Source organism: Pan paniscus, chromosome 16 (assembly GCF_029289425.2).
Source record: "Pan paniscus chromosome 16, NHGRI_mPanPan1-v2.0_pri, whole genome shotgun sequence".
NCBI lineage: Eukaryota > Metazoa > Chordata > Mammalia > Primates > Hominidae > Pan > Pan paniscus.
In genome coordinates, this window is record NC_073265.2 from 29,491,319 (window position 1) to 29,509,162 (window position 17,844).

At 54.6% G+C, this 17,844-nt stretch overlaps 1 protein-coding gene across 9 annotated transcripts in view; it reads left to right on the forward strand.

The window, feature by feature from the left end:
* PAK6 (p21 (RAC1) activated kinase 6) overlaps positions 1 to 17,844 on the forward strand; it is a 38,440-nt gene that overhangs the window by 18,269 nt on the left and 2,327 nt on the right. For all 9 annotated transcript variants that reach the window (XR_008621058.3, XM_055098268.2, XM_055098270.2 and 6 more), the window contains exons 4-10: positions 7,452 to 7,660; positions 8,508 to 9,161; positions 14,898 to 15,395; positions 15,540 to 15,673; positions 16,020 to 16,146; positions 16,225 to 16,350; positions 16,816 to 16,950. Coding sequence is in view for 8 of the 9 variants with exons in the window: in XM_055098268.2 (XP_054954243.2) it covers positions 7,457 to 7,660; positions 8,508 to 9,161; positions 14,898 to 15,395; positions 15,540 to 15,673; positions 16,020 to 16,146; positions 16,225 to 16,350; positions 16,816 to 16,950 (1,878 nt within the window). In the remaining variant the exon portion in view is untranslated. The remainder of the gene's footprint in view (positions 1 to 7,451; positions 7,661 to 8,507; positions 9,162 to 14,897; positions 15,396 to 15,539; positions 15,674 to 16,019; positions 16,147 to 16,224; positions 16,351 to 16,815; positions 16,951 to 17,844) is intronic.

Here is a 17,844-nt window from a genome sequence, read left to right on the forward strand (position 1 = left end):
TCCAGGTGGCTGCAAACCCCTTTAGACTCACTTTCTGGAAGCCAGCTTCCCAGCCTCAGCGCGTTCTTGTGAATCCCTTCGGTGGGCTGTGTCCTTTCCTTGAAAGGGACTCAGTATGTGCAAACAGCCCAAACTCACTCTAGGCCAGGTCTGGAGGGTCAGGTGGGTGACCACGTGGGATACCACCACTTCTGGTGAAAAGCGGGGTGACGGGTTAGGAGGACAGCTGAGGTGGGCTCATAACGTCTCCAAAGGCAGTTCCCAAAGAGGAGTTCTGGAAATGCCAGAGCATGTTTGAAACAGGCAGGTACATTCCCAAGTGGTCTGCCTTGCACGGCAATGCTCATTTGAATGCCCATGCTCTGGCTTGAGGTTTAAAGGCAGACAGCCTCTGTAGTGCCACCCTGCATTTGTGGGGCCCTGATGGCTCTGGTGGCCCTGGCATCCCAGGGCCTGGCCCATGGATGTCTCCTCTCCAGGGAGGAGACGTTGGGGAGGGTGGCCCACCCACAGTGCAGCTGCTTTTCTCATCTGTGGACACTAGACCAGCCAAGCCTCAGTGCCATGCTCTGGGAATCCCCTTGTCTCTGTGGAACAGTAGCATCCGCCACAAAACTTACTCACCCCCTCCTCAAGCCAAGCCTGTGGGTTGCCTGGCTTCAGGCTGAGCCCCTACAGAGGGGCTGTGGACGCATCCTGTGCTGGACAGAACACACGCCTGCTGTTTCTGTAGCTTTTCCTAGATGCCAGGCCCTGACCATCACAGCCCCCACCATGACCTCTTGGAAACATTTTACTCACCCCTTGCTGAGTGGAAAAACACCTGGTTCCTTGCAAGATAAGGGTCAGCCTGCAAGTTAGGACAGCCCCAGGCCCCCTGGCCTCTGACTCACAGGTCAGCCCAGGAAAGAATTCAGCAGGCTTCTTCCCCGGAGGGGCCAGCCCTGTCCTACACACCTCACGCATATCTTGCCCGTTTCTGTTCATAAAGACCTCCAGGGAGGGAGAAGAACCACAGCTGACTCAGTCCGGGGTAAGCATGGTGGACGGAGCAGGGGCTCTGGAATCAGATCTGGGTTCAAACCTCAACTCAGTCATTGCCTGGTTCTGTGGCCTCAGGCAAGCTATTGAACCTCTTTGAGCCTCATCTGGATTTGTGGATAACAATTCCTTCTCTCAGGGTTGCTGTGAGGGTTAAATGAGCTAACCCTCGGAAGGGGCTTAGCACATAATAGGTGCTCAAGAAAAGTTTCTTCCCTTTCTGTGTCTGAGATTGCTGCTCCTCCAACACCACTGTCCCGCTCCTCAGTGACCCCAGGTACATAGCTCCTTGAACTGTCCACCAGCTCCGCCCTCAGGTTTACTGGGGGTAGCAGCATTTCCTCCAGAAAGTGTGTGCCAGGAACTGTCGGCCCCCACTGGCCAGGCTCCGGCTGGAGGAAGCCCCACAGCAGGGGAGCTTCCTTCTTGAACTGGTTTGGGCTGGACCCTTCCCTCCCAGGCCTTGGGCATCCCCCCGATGCAGTTATGCGTTAGCCAGCAGGAAGATGCCTGCAGACATCCAGAAGAGAAAAGTTCAAAGCAGTCCTCACACACGGCAGTGCCTTTCCAGCCTGAGGTGGAATCTTCAGTGTGGCCTCCCTCCCCTGTGTTAAGGCGAAGTGTCAGCCAGGAGGGGCTGGGGCTGTGCCCGAGCTGGTTGTTTCCACTTCAGGGTCTTAGGCTCACATCACTTCTTTCAAGCTGGGCAGGAGAAATGGCAGGGTCTGGCTCTCTGAGGGGGAGTCCCTCTCCTTCCTCCTCCTGGTGTCTTCTTGGAGGAAAGCTCCTCCTCTAGATGAATTGCATGCAGATGGAGATGCTAGAGGGGCGACAGTAACAGCTGGCATGGCCTGTTTGACTTAACCTTGGGGCCCCATGGCTGGTGCAGCACCCACCTCCCTCAGCCCAGTGGCCTTGGAGACATGGATGGGAAAAGGAGCCCTGGAAATGGCAAGCGGAGGCCCTGGCTGACCGGGTGGGCGTGCTCTGAGGACACAGCCTGATGCTGGGGAGAGGCAGGGCATGTTTTGTCCTGGGTGATTCACTTGTGATGACTGGGGCAACACTGGTCCCATTCAGGTGGGTGAACGTCTCTTAGGCACTCAGTCTCCATGGATCACTCTTCTCTGTATTTAAAAATATTTTGTTTTTGGCCGGACGCGGTGGCTCACACCTGTAATCCCAGCACTTTGGGAGGCTGAAGGCGGGTGGATCACCCGAGGTCAGGAGTTCAAGACCAGCCCAGCCAACATGGTGAAACCCTATCTCTACTAAAAATACAAAAATTAGCCGGACGTGGTGGTGCACACCTATAGTCTCAGCTACTTGGGAGGCTGAGGCAGGAGAATCACTTGAACCTGGAAGGCAGAGGTTGCAGTGAGCCAAGATCGCACCACTGTACTCCAGCCTGGGCAACAGAGTGAAACTCTGTCTCAAAAAAAAAAAAAAAAAATTGTTTTTTTTAGAGAAGCAATCCGTAGTCTTTAAGGAAAACTTAGAAAAAGAGTAGAAAGATAGAATAGAAGGAGATCACCTGTAGCCCCACCAGGTAAATGGGACAACTAATATGTTGATGTATTTCCTTCAAATAGCCATTGTATTCACACTGCATTGACAAATTACCATTGGCAAAATCTTTAAAAACCCCCCACCCCTAATCTATATCATCAAGAATTCCACTTTGGGCAAAGTAAACCTTGATAGTTTAATTTGTGTCTGGGACCCATGACTGTGGACAGGTTTAGGCCCCAGCAGGTCGTGGGCTCCAGGAGAGCCCACCAAATCGGGCCCCTCATAATGACCACACTAGACCTGAGGGAGGTGAGAGTCAGGCTACAGGTGCCCGCTGTCACTCCCACCAGCTTTATTATTTTACCTTTCACATTGAGGTTTGTGATCTGTCTGCATAATTTTGGAGTATGATATGAGCTCATTCTTCCGGGTTCATTTTTTTTCCATGCAGATATCAAATTACTTCAGCTACATTTATTAAAAACATCATCCATTCCCCCAGCATGTTGCAGGGTCACCTTTGTCATTAATCAAATGACCTCATAAGAGTGGGTCTATTTTTGGATTCTCTCTTCTGTTCCGTTGGTCTATTTGTCAATTCCATACTAAATTTGCCAATTTTTGCCTATTTGCCTATTGCCTATTTGCCAATTCCATACTAAATTAATTATTGTAGCTTTCTAATAAATCTTAATATCTATTTAGTACAATCCTCCAACTTCGTTCATTAAGATTGTCTTGGCTATTCCTGGTTCTTTATATTTCTGTATACATTTTAGAATCAGTTCATCAATTTCTACCAAAGGAAATATGCTGGGATTTTGTTTGAGATTTAAATAAATCTGCAGGTTAACTTGGGAATAATTGACATCTTTACAGTGTTGAACCTTCTCATCTATGAACATTCTTTAATATCTTTAATAATGTTTTGTATTTTCCAATATAAGGACTTTGTACATTTTTTTGTTAGATTTATTCTAGATATTTTGTATTTTTAATGTAAAATGATATCTTTTTAAAATTTTCATTTTTTTTTTTGAGACAGAGTCTCGCTCTGTCGCCCAGGCTAGAATGCAGTGGCCTGATCTCGGCTCACTGCAAGCTCCGCCTCCCAGGTTCACGCCATTCTCCTGCCTCGGCCTCCTGAGTAGCTGGGACTACAGGTGCCCACCACCACACCCGGCTAATGTTTTGTATTTTTAGTAGAGACGGGGTTTCACCGTGTTAGCCAGGATGATCTCTATCTCCTGACCTCGTGATTCGCCCACCTCGGCCTCCCAAAGTGCTGGGATTACAGGCGTGAGCCACTGCGCCTTTTTAAAAATTTCATGTTGTTACTGGTATGTAGAAATCCAGTTGATTTTTTAAAATATTGACCTTGAGCCTGGGCATGGTGGCTCATGCCTGTAATCCCAGCACTTTGGGAGGCTGAGGAGGGTGGATCATAAAGTCAAGACATCGAGACCATCCTGGCCAACATGGTGAAACCCCATCTCTACTAAAAATACAAAAATTAGCTGGGCGTGATGGCGTGCGCCTGTAGTCCCAGCTACTCAGTAGGCTAAGGCAGGAGAATCACTTGAACCCGGGAGGCAGAGATTGCAGTGAGCTGAGATCACACCACTGCACTCCAGCCCGGGCAAGACAGCGAGACTCCATCTCAAAAAATATATATATATATATTGACCTTGAATCAGGGACCTTTTAAATTCACTCCCTTAATCCCAGTTTTATGTAGATTATCCCGCATTTTCTACTTACACAGTTATGTTGTCCCACACAGTGTTGGCCTCACCACATTTCAGATGAGTCCTAGCTGCCTCCCTTTAGGTGGTTGATTGGTTGATTTTCCAGACCTAAGTGATGGCCTCTGGTTTCTAAAGCTCTACTCCCTAGCCCCCAAAGCCTGAGCTCAGCTGATTGCTTCTGCCAACTCCCACCCTCACCATCACCACTCCTGGCCCTGGGACACCCTCTGGGCTGTCCTTCTTTCTTCTCCAGCCTCCCTGCTGTCTCTGGGAAGAACTTGTTCCGGAATGGCTCACTATTAGAATGGACTCAAGAGAGGCTCCCAGAGTCAGAGACCATTTGCTAAAGATGCTCTCCCTGTGCATCCCCACAGCAAAAGCTGAGCGCTTGGGTGGGGCAGGGGAGTTGGGGAGAGGGCTGTTCTGGGGTGGGTGGTGGGGGGCGGATTCACCAGCTCTTCTTCAGCTGCAGTCTGTGCTGCACCTCCAGAAGATTTCACAGAGCTAGGGAGGAGGGCGAAACAGGCAGCTCAACTAATCCAGGGATAGCAGGTCTATCCAAGGGACTGGGGGAATAGACCTGCTGAATAAAGACTCTTCTGTAGCAAAAGGCAAAGGCTGTAATCCCAGCACTTTGGGAGACCAAGGCAGGTGGATCATTTGAAGTCAGAAGTTCGAGACCAGCCTGGCCAACATGGTGAAATCCCGTCTCTACTAAAAATACAAAAATTAGCCGGGTATGTTGGTGGGTGCCTGTAATCTCAGCTATTCAGGAGGCTGAGGCAAGAGAATCACTTGAACCCGGGAGGTGGAGGTTGCAGTGAGCCCAGATGGTGCCACTACACTCCAGTCTGGGCGACAGGGCGGCAAGACTCCTTCTCAAAAACAACAACAACAACAACAACAAAAAAGGCAAAGGCCAAAAGGAGGAGGACAAATTTTACCAAACCGTGATGTATATATGGCGAGGTCCCCAGGTCCCAGACCCCTGACATCAGGCATGACCCCTTTGACTGGTAAGTCTGAGCAGAAAGTGGTTTGGTGTTACTCCCAGACTTGTATCTGCCCAAGTGCCAGTGTCTGGAGGGCCTGAGCTTCAAGACAGGGATTCAAAGAGAGGTGACATCACAAGAGAAACAACCGTCATGTATGGGGACTCTGCTTACTTCACACACCCTAAACCCTATGAGCTGTCTTTCATTAACCCCCCTGGCTCAGATCATTTCAGTTACTTGTTCAAAATCTCTCCAAATTAGTGGGAGACTCCCTACAACTCATCTGCAACTCACACAGGTTGTTTTATTCCAAAGGGCTTGGTCTGTAAGGGTCCTGTACATGTGGCTCTACCTCTAGGGGGTGTTTGGTGGATCCCGAACCTCAAGACCCAGAAGCATGGCTGACATTGAGATGTGACGTGGGCTCTGATTGAGTCACGCATGGTGAATTCCTAGTGGGGAACCACTGGCTGTCCAGGGTCCCTGCCTTTCTGCCAGCTGCCTCCCAGATCTGCGACCTCCTTCAGAACCTGCCAAAATGACTAGGAAAATGCTGTTTCCATAGCAAGAGCCAAAAGAGAACATGACGGCCCTGCACTCCAGATCTTCGGGCGGATGAGTAATCCAAGCTTTCAGTTCAAGAATCATGTTTCAGTTTCTTGAAGCCTGGAAGTGACCTTTTCAGATACATAAGAACCCAGTAGCTGTTCTGAGACTCTTCAGATCCAAAAGCATTCAAGAGGCAGCCCTGGCCCTGTCTGCCATCAACATGTGATCCCAGGTCCCGGGCTCCCCTGAAGGCGAAACTAGAGCAACCCTTTGGAAGTGTCCCTCCCCTTCCCAGGCCCCCAGTTCCCCCCTCTCAGATCTACCCATGCTATCCATTGCAAGCCTGTGTCACTTCTGTGTATGCAGCTCAGCACGACCTTAGGCAAAGCCAGAATCAGCAAGGCACGGGACACAGGCTTGATTGCAGGTTAAGTGTTTTATTGTTTGTTTTTTGAGACAGAGTCTCATTCTGTTGCCCAGGCTGGAGTGCAGTGGGGCAATCTCAGCTCACTGCAGCCTCAGCCTCCTGGGTTCAAGCGATTCTCCTCCCTCAACCCCATGGGTATCCAGGACTACAGGCACGTGCCACCAGGCCCGGCTAATTTCTTTGTATTTTTAGTCAAGACAGGTTTTCACCATGTTGGCCAAGCTGGTCTCAAACTCCTGACCTCAGGTGATCCACCCGCCTCGGCCTCCCAGAGTGCTAGGATTACAGGCATGAACCACCATGCCCGGCCCAGGTGATGTTTTACATAGAGCTCCAACACCAGAGAGAAGAGTGTCAAGGGGAGGTGGTGTTCTCTGCCTTCTCTGGAGAGCTTTACCCCTAAGTTAGCTGCCCCTCACCCACCCCAGGCTATCCTCTTGGCTCAGGGCCTTTCTGGAATTGAGGTAAAGCACATGGTAACCATGAAGGCCCTTTGGGGGCTCCCTGATACATAATAGTCCCACACCGGGCAGCATGTCTGTGATCAGCTGGTTGGCTTTTTATTAATGTATCATATTAACAGGTTCAACCATCCTGGGACAAAGCTGAGTTGTAATAATAATAAAAAAAAAAGCCAACAAAAAAATAACTTTAATATACTGTTGGATTCAATTCGATAGTTTTAAGATTTTCATAGTTATGTTCCTAAATGATATTGAGTCAAATTTTCCTTTTCTTGTACTCTCCTTATCTGGTTTTAAGAATCAAGGTCATACTCGTTTCATAAAACAAGCTTGCTAACTTTCCTCCCTCTTTCCCCATTTTTAAAATTCATTGACAGACAGTGGAATGATACTTGTAATGGGCTTTGGATTTTATAAAAACACACCCCCAGAGTCTGCCTGCTCCATGGGGGACTTGGCACAGGCAAGAAGACACCTCTTTTCCTTGTTTATAGTCTGTACTGGCTTATTTATGGCACGTTTGTTGTTTCTGGGACTGTTCTGCTGGGAGCCAGCCATGTCCCTGAGGAAGCAGAGATGGAGGTGGAGGGAAGCCCTAGGCTTCTAGGGGAGCTGTGCTGGGGGAGGGGAGGGAGCCCTGAACCTGGTGCCCCAGGCCCTGCTGCAGCCACCCCTCTTTCCCGGGCAGGAGCTCAACCTTACTCTGCACTTACAGGCACCATGTTCCGCAAGAAAAAGAAGAAACGCCCTGAGATCTCAGCGCCACAGAACTTCCAGCACCGTGTCCACACCTCCTTCGACCCCAAAGAAGGCAAGTTTGTGGGCCTCCCCCCACAATGGCAGAACATCCTGGACACACTGCGGCGCCCCAAGCCCGTGGTGGACCCTTCGCGAATCACACGGGTGCAGCTCCAGCCCATGAAGGTAAGAGGGGCCGGCAGGGATGAGGTTCAGCCTCTCCCAGTACTCAGACAACCATGCCTGGCTAAACCTCAGAAAGGCCCCTGGAGGAACCACCTACTTCACAGCTATCAGTTAATCAGCTGTTTTAACTCCCTGCCTGTCAGCCTGCCAGGGCTGGGTAAGCCAGGGCGAAGGAGGCTGGGGAGACCCTCTCTGCAGGGTGGTGGGGTTGCCAGATTCAGCACATGAAAATGTAAGATACTGAATTGCATTTGTATTTCAGATGACAACGAATAGTCTTTTAGGACGTGTCCCATTCAATATTTGGACCTGCAGCCCCATAGGGACTGAGGACTCTCCCAGACCAGGAGAATTTTAGTTGTGAGGGTCATGACTAGTAGACCCAAGAGCCTGGTAGAAGTTGGGGTCAGGGGCCCTATCAGGGTTTGGAGGCTGCGAAGCCAGTGTGTGTGGAGGAGCCCCCGGCCTGGTGTCTCTTCCTCAGAGGGCTGGGCACATCTCTCCCAGCCACCCGTGGAGCTAGAGAATGGAGCCCCGCCCCCTGAGCTCCAGCTCCCTGGCCCAGCCGACCACACCCCTGGGCATGCTGGATGCAGCCCCATGGCACTCACCATCTGCTCTGCTGACGCTGGGCCTTCTCCCCGCATCCCTGCATCCAGCACAGGCGGGACCCACGGTGGGCCCTGATAAATTATGGAAAAATTAATGGGTGGATGACACAGCAGGGAAGGTCCTTAGGTGTTCCTCCCCAGGGCCCCCAGGGACATTCTCTGACCCTGATCTCCCAGCCGCCCCTCCCTGCCACAGTCGGGCAGCTCCCACACACTCTTTTCTCTTCCCCCTACAGACAGTGGTGCGGGGCAGCGCGGTGCCTGTGGATGGCTACATCTCGGGGCTGCTCAACGACATCCAGAAGTTGTCAGTCATCAGCTCCAACACCCTGCGCGGCCGCAGCCCCACCAGCCGGCGGCGGGCACAGTCCCTGGGGCTGCTGGGGGATGAGCACTGGGCCACCGACCCAGACATGTACCTCCAGAGCCCCCAGTCTGAGCGCACTGACCCCCACGGCCTCTACCTCAGCTGCAACGGGGGCACACCAGCAGGCCACAAGCAGATGCCGTGGCCCGAGCCACAGAGCCCACGGGTCCTGCCCAATGGGCTGGCTGCAAAGGCACAGTCCCTGGGCCCCGCCGAGTTTCAGGGTGCCTCGCAGCGCTGTCTGCAGCTGGGTGCCTGCCTGCAGAGCTCCCCACCAGGAGCCTCGCCCCCCACGGGCACCAATAGGCATGGAATGAAGGCTGCCAAGCATGGCTCTGAGGAGGCCCGGCCACAGTCCTGCCTGGTGGGCTCAGCCACAGGCAGGCCAGGTGGGGAAGGCAGCCCTAGCCCTAAGACCCGGGAGAGCAGCCTGAAGCGCAGGCTATTCCGAAGCATGTTCCTGTCCACTGCTGCCACGGCCCCTCCAAGCAGCAGCAAGCCAGGCCCTCCACCACAGAGCAAGGTAAGTCAGGAGCCTGGCCTGCAGGTGTCCACTGGGGAGTGGGTGTAGGGACACAGGCCTTGCCTAGCCTTCCCCTTGGAGGACTTGCAAAGAGGCTCCCCGGACTGCTTCCGCCTCAGGCGGCAGAAATGTGCACGGTAACCTCTTCTCTAAGGAGGGTGGCTCGCCTCCTCCTTCCCTCCCTTCCTTTCCTTCTTTTCTCTGTGGCTGTTGTGTTGTTTCCCATTTCTGTCATTATTTGTTCCCAAGTGTGTGGCCATAGGAAAAGCTGGATTTGCCTAGTCCAGGGGCAGCAGGAGGCTGACTTGTGGCATGTGTGACTGCTTCAGACGCACATTTTTTCTTGTGAGAAAGGAAAGGGTGAAGGGAGCCCCCGTGGTGACATTTCTTGGCAGGCAGAGTGGAGCGCACCTTTTTGCTTCTTCCAGGCCCTCCAGCATCCTGTTGATAGTGACAGTAACCTCTTTTCCCATTTGGCAGAGGAGGAGACTGATAGAGAGAGGGTGAGACACCCCCAGGCATGATGGAGAGTGAGTCAGAGAAGGAAGGTGGGGAGTGCTCTGGGGCTGCCTGTCCAGCCCGGGCCCTCTTGGCTCATGACTCTTGCGTATGAAGGCTTTACAAGCACAGCAGCCACTTGTTCTTTAGCTCCTTCCTGGGAGGGTCAAAGGCAGTCCTAAGAAACGGCTGCTGACAGTGGCATGGGTAATGGAGCCTCCCCTCCCTCCTGGGAGGGCTTTAAGACAAGCCTGGGTACTCCCCTGTCATCGGTGGGGTGAGTGTGGCCCAGCCTGCACAGGGTGTGGGTTTGGGGATGACCCCGACTACAACCTCTCTGGGTCACTGCCTGCCAGCTGAGGTACTCAGAGAAAGTTCTGGGCGGCCGCGCGTGGTGGCTCACGTCTGTAGTCCCAGCACTTTGGGAGGCCAAGGTGGATGGGTCACGAGGTCAGGAGATCGAGACCATCCTCGCTAACACGGTGAAACCCCGTCTCTACTAAAAATACAAAAAAAAATTAGCCGGGCGTGGTGGCGGGCGCCTGTAGTCCAAGCTACTCAGGAGGCTGAGGCAGGAGAATGGCGTGAACCCAGGAGGCGGAGCTTGCCGTGAGCTGAGATCGTGCCACTGCACTCCAGCCTGGGGGACAGACAGAGCGAGACTCCGTCTCAAAAAAAAAAAAGAGAAAGTTCTAGGCTTTGTGCACTCTAGTCCCCTACTAGGTTAAAGGACAGTGGGTTGGGATCCCCATGGGTTGTGGCTTGATGTATCTGTGAGAGGAACACGAGCATCTGTGAGCTGCAGGGTGTCTGGAAGGCTGTGCCCCTGGGTAGACTCAGCCAGAAAACCAACGTAAGATCAGGACAGTGCACCCTGCTGGGAAGGTGAGATTCGGAGCTTGACCTCCCTCTGTCTCTCAGGAGTCCTGCTGCGAGGCCTCAGGGATTTGGAGAAAGGGGTTGTCAACACTGGGCTGGGCACTCATTTGCATCTTTCTGGGCTCCTGCCAGCACCCCACAGCAGGGGGAGAGGCCTGTCCATCCCTGCACAATGTACTGAGTACTCACCATGGGCCACTGCTGCTGGGTATGCTGGGATGTCCCCCATACTTGTGGGAGCAGGCGGTAGTTATCTCGAGCTCAGCAACACCATACTTCCAAATCCAGGGGAGTGGTTTCCTTCTGGGCAACTCAGACACATCTTTCAAGATTTCTACTCTGAAGCCAAGCCTCTCAATGGCAAGCTGAGACCCCCCGAGCTGCTCCGGGCCGGGGCTTCTCAGCGTCCTCACTGCAGGCGCTCAGGTCAGTCCATCCTTTGTGGTGGGCTCTCCTTGCACTGTAGCAGCCTCCCTGGCCTCTACTCACTAGAAGTTGGTGGTACCCTCGGTTGGAATAACCAAAAATGCCTCCAGACATTGCCAAATGTCACTCGAGCACACCCATTAAGAACCACTGCCTTAAGCAAATTCAATAACAGATGGGGAGCATCAGCCTTCCTCCTCCCTCCTCCTCCACCACCTACCCCAGGAGCCCCCAGATCAAGCCAGCAGCCCTTGGCACTGGGGCTGACTCTGGACACTCGCAGCAGCTTCCATAACAGCAGTTAGGCCACAGAGGCCATGCAGTGTGCCAGGCATGGCTGCAGGAGGGTCTGAGTATAGACTCCAGGGCTCCTGTACCTAGCCCCAGGCAGTGAGGCCTGGAGTCACTCTAGCTAAAGAGATCAGGAAGACAGGGCATGGGGGCACAGAGACCAAAGAGGCAAGACAGTTTGTTAGGAGCTTGCAGGGATTAGACATGTTCCACTTAGAGTCAGAAGGGCAAACATTGGTTAAGCACCTACCGTGTACTCCGATATATGTCAAGGATACATGGCACCAGTGGGATTGCAGCATGGGAGTCAGCAGCCACGGGCGTCCTGCGGGTTCCAGTGCCTACAGGACAACCAAACAACCCACAGGATTATGAGGATTACATGAGATAGTACGTTGAAGGCACTTGTCAAAGTGGTAAGCCCTCAATAAATGGCTTTATTAGTAGTATTTGAGATGGCGTCTCCCTCTTTCGCCCAGGCTGGAGTGCAGTGGCACAATCTTGGCTCACTGCAACCTCCACCTCCTGGGTTCAAGTGATCCTCCCACCTTAGCCTCCCAAGTAGCTGGGATTACAGGTGTGCTCCACCATACCCAACTAATTTTTGTATTTTTAGAAGAGATGGGGTTTCACCATGTTGCCCAGGCAGGTCTCAAACTCCTGACCTCAAGTGATCCACCTGCCTTGGCCTCCCAAAGTGCTGGGATTACAGGCACCTGAGCCACCATGCCAGGCCGGCTTTATTATTTTTAAAAATATTATGCCATGGCCTCTCCCCTTTAGGATACTTAAGGTATAGCCCCCTAAGCCCACAGCTGGGGAGCCATGGCTCAGGGCGGGAAATGAGGCATTGCTGTAAATGTATGCATGACTCTTCTAGTGGCTTTCTTCCCAAGAGGTCTATCACATGAGTAACTTCAGAATTAATCCAGAGCCTGTAACAATTAATTAATTCTGTTGTCGTGTCCCCCTTTCCCTTTCTTGTGTGGCCTCACAAGTTTCATCTGGTCCTTGCTTGTGATTACATTGATAAAAGCTCCCTCCCTGTGGAGACAGGCAGTGAAGCCAACGAAAGGATGCTAGGGACCAGACCTTGCCAGGCTGAAGACCAAGCCAGCTCCCCAGACTCCCCAGCCTGTGTCCCAGACTCTGCTTGTGCTGGGCTCCTGGCTGGGCCATCCCTCCCCCAGCCTCCAGACGCAGGCTTCGCCCTGAGCCCAGCCAGCACCTGCAGCAGCAGCAGCAGCAGCACAGGGACCTGGCCTGTGGAGACAGGGAAGAAACCCCTACCTCAGCCTGTCCACGTGGTACCCACACATCCTCAGAGTAGAGCTGGCCCATGCAGAAGCCCTCGAGGCCGGGAGGGGAATGATCTCATTTTACAGCCTTTCTTAGGAGCTTCAGGATGAGAGGTCATCAGAGCCACCTCAGGAGGAGCTTTAGGTGGTCCCCAAGCTTCTGCCCCGACCCACATGGATGGGTGCCTGGAGAGCATGTTTTCTGAGTTAAGTCCACACTCAGGCCAGCAGGCAGCTTCCTTAGAGCCCCGAGCCTTTCTACAGGTTGACTGTGTGATGCAGTGAGCCCTGCCCCACTTCCCTCCCTGTCCCTGCCTGGTGACGTCTCATGGAACCTCTGTTCCCAGGACCTGGTATCACAGCCTCAGTCATGGCCATGCGCCCTCCACCCCGCTCACAGCCCTCCCAGAGGCTCCCTGAGGCCGTAAGATCATACTGCCCACTTATGCAGTTTCTCAAAGTATGTTCCATGGGCCTCCTAGGACCCAGGGACCTTGTCCAAATGCAGAGTCTCTGCTCTAGGCTCCCACCGAATCAGGCTCTGAGGCGGGAAGTCTGCAGTTTCTCTAGCTCACCAGATCTCTGCACACGTCCCTGCATTGTAGTGGAGACAGGCTCAGAGAGGATGACTTGCCTAAGGCTCATCACAGGGCAGAGCAGCCCAGGGCCGGGCCCCAGGTCCTGACAGCCCAGTCCAGAGGTCCCACTGCTCCACTACACAGTGGATGGTGACAGTGTCACAGTGTCACAGTGGATGGTGACAGTCAGGTGCTGGCGAGGACATGGGAGAATGTTTACTGTCCAAATGTACTCATCAGGGATGGAGTGGGTCCAGGCAGTCCTGGGAGGATTGCTAGCTTCTTTCCTGTGAAGGTCAAGCACACACTCGGGTGGGCAGGCAGGTGTGGGGGTGGCAGAAGTCTGCCCCAGCATGGCTGTCGGCCAGCAGGAGTGCCTATTCCACCCTAAGCAGGCCAGGGACTTGGCTGGAGAGTAGAAGCCCTGAAGCTGCGGGGGGTCGGGGAAGGAAGGGAGTGAGGGTTGCCAAAGACATTGAAAAGACTCTGGTGGGGCCCAAGGCCCAGATTTGGGGTTTGGGGTCCCTGAGCAAGCATCCCAGCCCAAACTTACTGCTTGAGATTTCCTGTAAGTTGTTTCAGCTATGGGATCAGGACCAGGACCCGCTGGGCACCTAAGACAATGGCTTACATGATGGGTTTGGAGAAGTTCCTAGAAGGCTTTTTCTGCAGCCCCTGAAGCATCCCTCTCCAGGTGCCCTTTAAAAACACGTAATCCCTGGGAGGGGTCATGGTGCATATCACTGCTCCTTGGGGAGAACCCAAAGATGGGCGGGCACCTTTCCTGTCAGAAAGAGCAGGAGGGCTTGGGCTTGGAAAAGCAAGAAGCCTCGCAGGCTTCCAGGGCTGGGCCTGAGCAGGGCTCACTGGGGGCCCAGGCTGCCCCTCAGCTCCACCTTCCCTTCCTCCCTCCCTGCCAGAGCCAATGAGGATAGGCCCCCTACCTTCTCCTCCCTCCCGGGGGCTCCTTAGCCAGGAGTTTCATGCCAGGGAGGAAGTGGAAGGACTCCTTTAGGGGGTCCTTAAGACATCTCCCCATCCCTGGCCTCAAGGCTTGGGTTTGGCTGGACCTACCCTCCTAACTCCAGATCTCTCTGGCACCAGATTCCCAGCCCAGGGGAGACACCTGAGAACCCCCCAGATGGTGACACACCTCTGTGGTCCTCTGTCAGGGACATAACCTCCCAGCACAGATTTGCAAACTCCCTGCTGCAGGCACAAGCAGGGCTATCGGGCCCCAGGTGTGGCTCCCCTGCCTTGGTTCAGGGAGTGGAGACACAGTTGCCCACTGCTCCCCACCCCACTGCCAGGCCTCTTCTGCCCCCATGGGTCCTGGGGTGGGGGAGCCTTGGGAGTGAAGAATGCCTCTGACCCAGATTCTTCAAGCAGCCTCTGAGCTCAGAGGAAGAGTCTGCCTCATGGCAGCCTCCCTGGGGTCTAGCTGTCAATCGCCCAGGAAGAAATACCCAGCGCAGGACCCGGCGGGGAGCTGGCCTTCTCTGTCTTCCCAGGTGCAGCAGAGCGAGTGTAAGGAGCTGTCTTGGGCCTGCCCAGCCTGGTGCCCTGCGGGGGACTGCTGGCACAGGACTGTGGCTGGGCTTCAGCTCTGTCTGAAAATCTTTGCTCAGAGCACCTCCCTAGTTTGATCTGATACCCCGCCTGACCCTGCCAGAGTCCAGAGGTCACGGCGGCCAGCCCCTGCCTCCAGGAAGGTTATTCCAAATGCTCCCACAGCCCTGACCCTTCCTGTTGCTTTGTCCCTGCAGCCCAACTCCTCTTTCCGACCGCCGCAGAAAGACAACCCCCCAAGCCTGGTGGCCAAGGCCCAGTCCTTGCCCTCGGACCAGCCGGTGGGGACCTTCAGCCCTCTGACCACTTCGGATACCAGCAGCCCCCAGAAGTCCCTCCGCACAGCCCCGGCCACAGGCCAGCTTCCAGGCCGGTCTTCCCCAGCGGGATCCCCCCGCACCTGGCACGCCCAGATCAGCACCAGCAACCTGTACCTGCCCCAGGACCCCACGGTTGCCAAGGGCGCCCTGGCTGGTGAGGACACAGGTGTTGTGACACATGAGCAGTTCAAGGCTGCGCTCAGGATGGTGGTGGACCAGGGTGACCCCCGGCTGCTGCTGGACAGCTACGTGAAGATTGGCGAGGGCTCCACCGGCATCGTCTGCTTGGCCCGAGAGAAGCACTCGGGCCGCCAGGTGGCCGTCAAGATGATGGACCTCAGGAAGCAGCAGCGCAGGGAGCTGCTCTTCAACGAGGTGGGAGGACAGGGTGGGACACAGACGGGGGCGTTGGGGATGGGCAGTGAGCAGCCAGCCAGGCTGGACATCTGTGAGCAGGGGCAGTGGGTGGCCATGCATCTGGGCACTGTGCCTGGCACTCAGGCCCCCGCCTGCCCCCAGGTGGTGATCATGCGGGACTACCAGCACTTCAACGTGGTGGAGATGTACAAGAGCTACCTGGTGGGCGAGGAGCTGTGGGTGCTCATGGAGTTCCTGCAGGGAGGAGCCCTCACAGACATCGTCTCCCAAGTCAGGTGGGCAGCTGGGAGGGCTGGACCCTGAGTGCAGGCTGCCCTCACCATGGCCCTGCCAGGGCAATGTGGTCTTCTGCCTGTGGCCCAGAAGACTTGGGATGCCTGGGCTCCCCTGCCTGCTGGGGTAACGGAGACCCAGGGGTCTTGGGAGTGGAGAAGAGAAGGATAGCTTCTAGCCAAAGCTCAGGCCCCAGTTTTCACCAGGGCTATGGCCTGACTGTGCTGCCAAACAGATTGCCTGGGAGCCGTGGGGCCTAGCACCAGGGACTCCTACTCTGCTCAGCCACCCCACGACCTGCCAGAGCTAACGTTCTCTTCCATCGGGTGGCCCCACCTTCCTGTCCAGGCTGAATGAGGAGCAGATTGCCACTGTGTGTGAGGCTGTGCTGCAGGCCCTGGCCTACCTGCATGCTCAGGGTGTCATCCACCGGGACATCAAGAGTGACTCCATCCTGCTGACCCTCGATGGCAGGGTAGGTCCCATCCTGTCCCTGGCACAGCCACGCTCCCACTTCCTCCTGATCCACCACTCACTCCCTTTTCAACCGCAGGTGAAGCTCTCGGACTTCGGATTCTGTGCTCAGATCAGCAAAGACGTCCCTAAGAGGAAGTCCCTGGTGGGAACCCCCTACTGGATGGCTCCTGAAGTGATCTCCAGGTCTTTGTATGCCACTGAGGTAACCGTTCCCTCCACCCCCAAGACCTCCCAAAAGCAACTTGGCAACTGGCAGCTCTTCTGCTGTGGCCCCTCCAGTGATCTCACCAAAAGCAGCCCTGGTTTTCAGAGTCCCACCTGGTCAACACCCTTCCCCCTTTCGATGGGGCTGCTCTTACCCAGTGACTTTGCTGCCAGGAACGAGTCCTGCAAGTGCTTTCCTCAGCTCAAGGGCAGAATGGGGTATGGCCGGGCCTCCTATATATGATGGCCTTTCTCTGAGTGACTGACAGCTGTGTCCCTATAGGCAGTGGTCACTCATGCAGGCAGTAACTGGCCACAGGGCAGGTGACCAGGGGAGGAAGGAGACAGACCCACCAAGGAGAGCTGGGGCCAGCTATCCCCCCTCCACCACTGCTGCCAACAGAACGCGGCTACCAATGGGCCAGGGTCTGGCCATGGGGTCAGGGACATTTTCCTCCTGCAGGTGGATATCTGGTCTCTGGGCATCATGGTGATTGAGATGGTAGATGGGGAGCCACCATACTTCAGTGACTCCCCAGTGCAAGCCATGAAGAGGCTCCGGGACAGCCCCCCACCCAAGCTGAAAAACTCTCACAAGGTCAGTTGGCACACAAGGGTGCGACCTCGCAGACCCCATTCCTCCTGAGGCAAGGGGACCAGAACCTGGGCTCCCAGCATCTCCCTTCCACTGAAGCCACAGGGTCTGGGCTCCTGGAAAAGGCTCCTCTTTCTCCACACAAAACCCGCACCTGGGTGTGGAGCCGCATCTATGCACAAGTTCGCATGTGCGCTCCGACAAGTCGCCTCCCACGGCTGTGGCAGGAGAGTTGCTGCTTGGCAGAAGGGTTGCTGCTTGGCAGGCACTGGTCGGAAGCCCAGTGGGGCCCATGAGCAGGGAAAGCCAGGACACCAGCAATCCCTGCTGTCCAGGGAGGGATCCGGAGAAGCTTCACTGAGCACAAACCCTTCTAACCCGTGTCGGGAGATCCATACCATGATTCGATGTCCCTGTCCATCACGGCGAGTCGGCTCATGCTCCATCGTTGCACACCCCGACACAGTTAAGCCACAGCGTTCCGCTTAAAGCCAGTATAAGTGCATGGAAGTGTATACATGTAACCCTTTTTGCCAAATCGGCCCCAACCCCGCAGGCCTTACTGTGGACGCCCCCTGCTGGCAGGTCAGCACGGGGCTGCTAAGTGGCACCGCCATCTGGTGGCCAAAACAAGAAATGTCTCAGAGGGCTGAAGCCTCTCCTCTAAAATAGCGAAAAAACAAGAGTTCTGTGGCCCCAACACAAAGCTGGATGGGAAGACCAACAGGAAACATCTTCCAAGACAACTGGTCCTTGGAGCCCGCACCGCTAACCCCAAAATTAGCATATAAAGATCTCCAGTTGGCTAATTCCTCAGAGGATGTAGCCTTTTGCCCAAGACTCAGCCTCATCCCAAGATACTGGCTCAAAATGAACCAAGATAAACCCTTGCCTTAG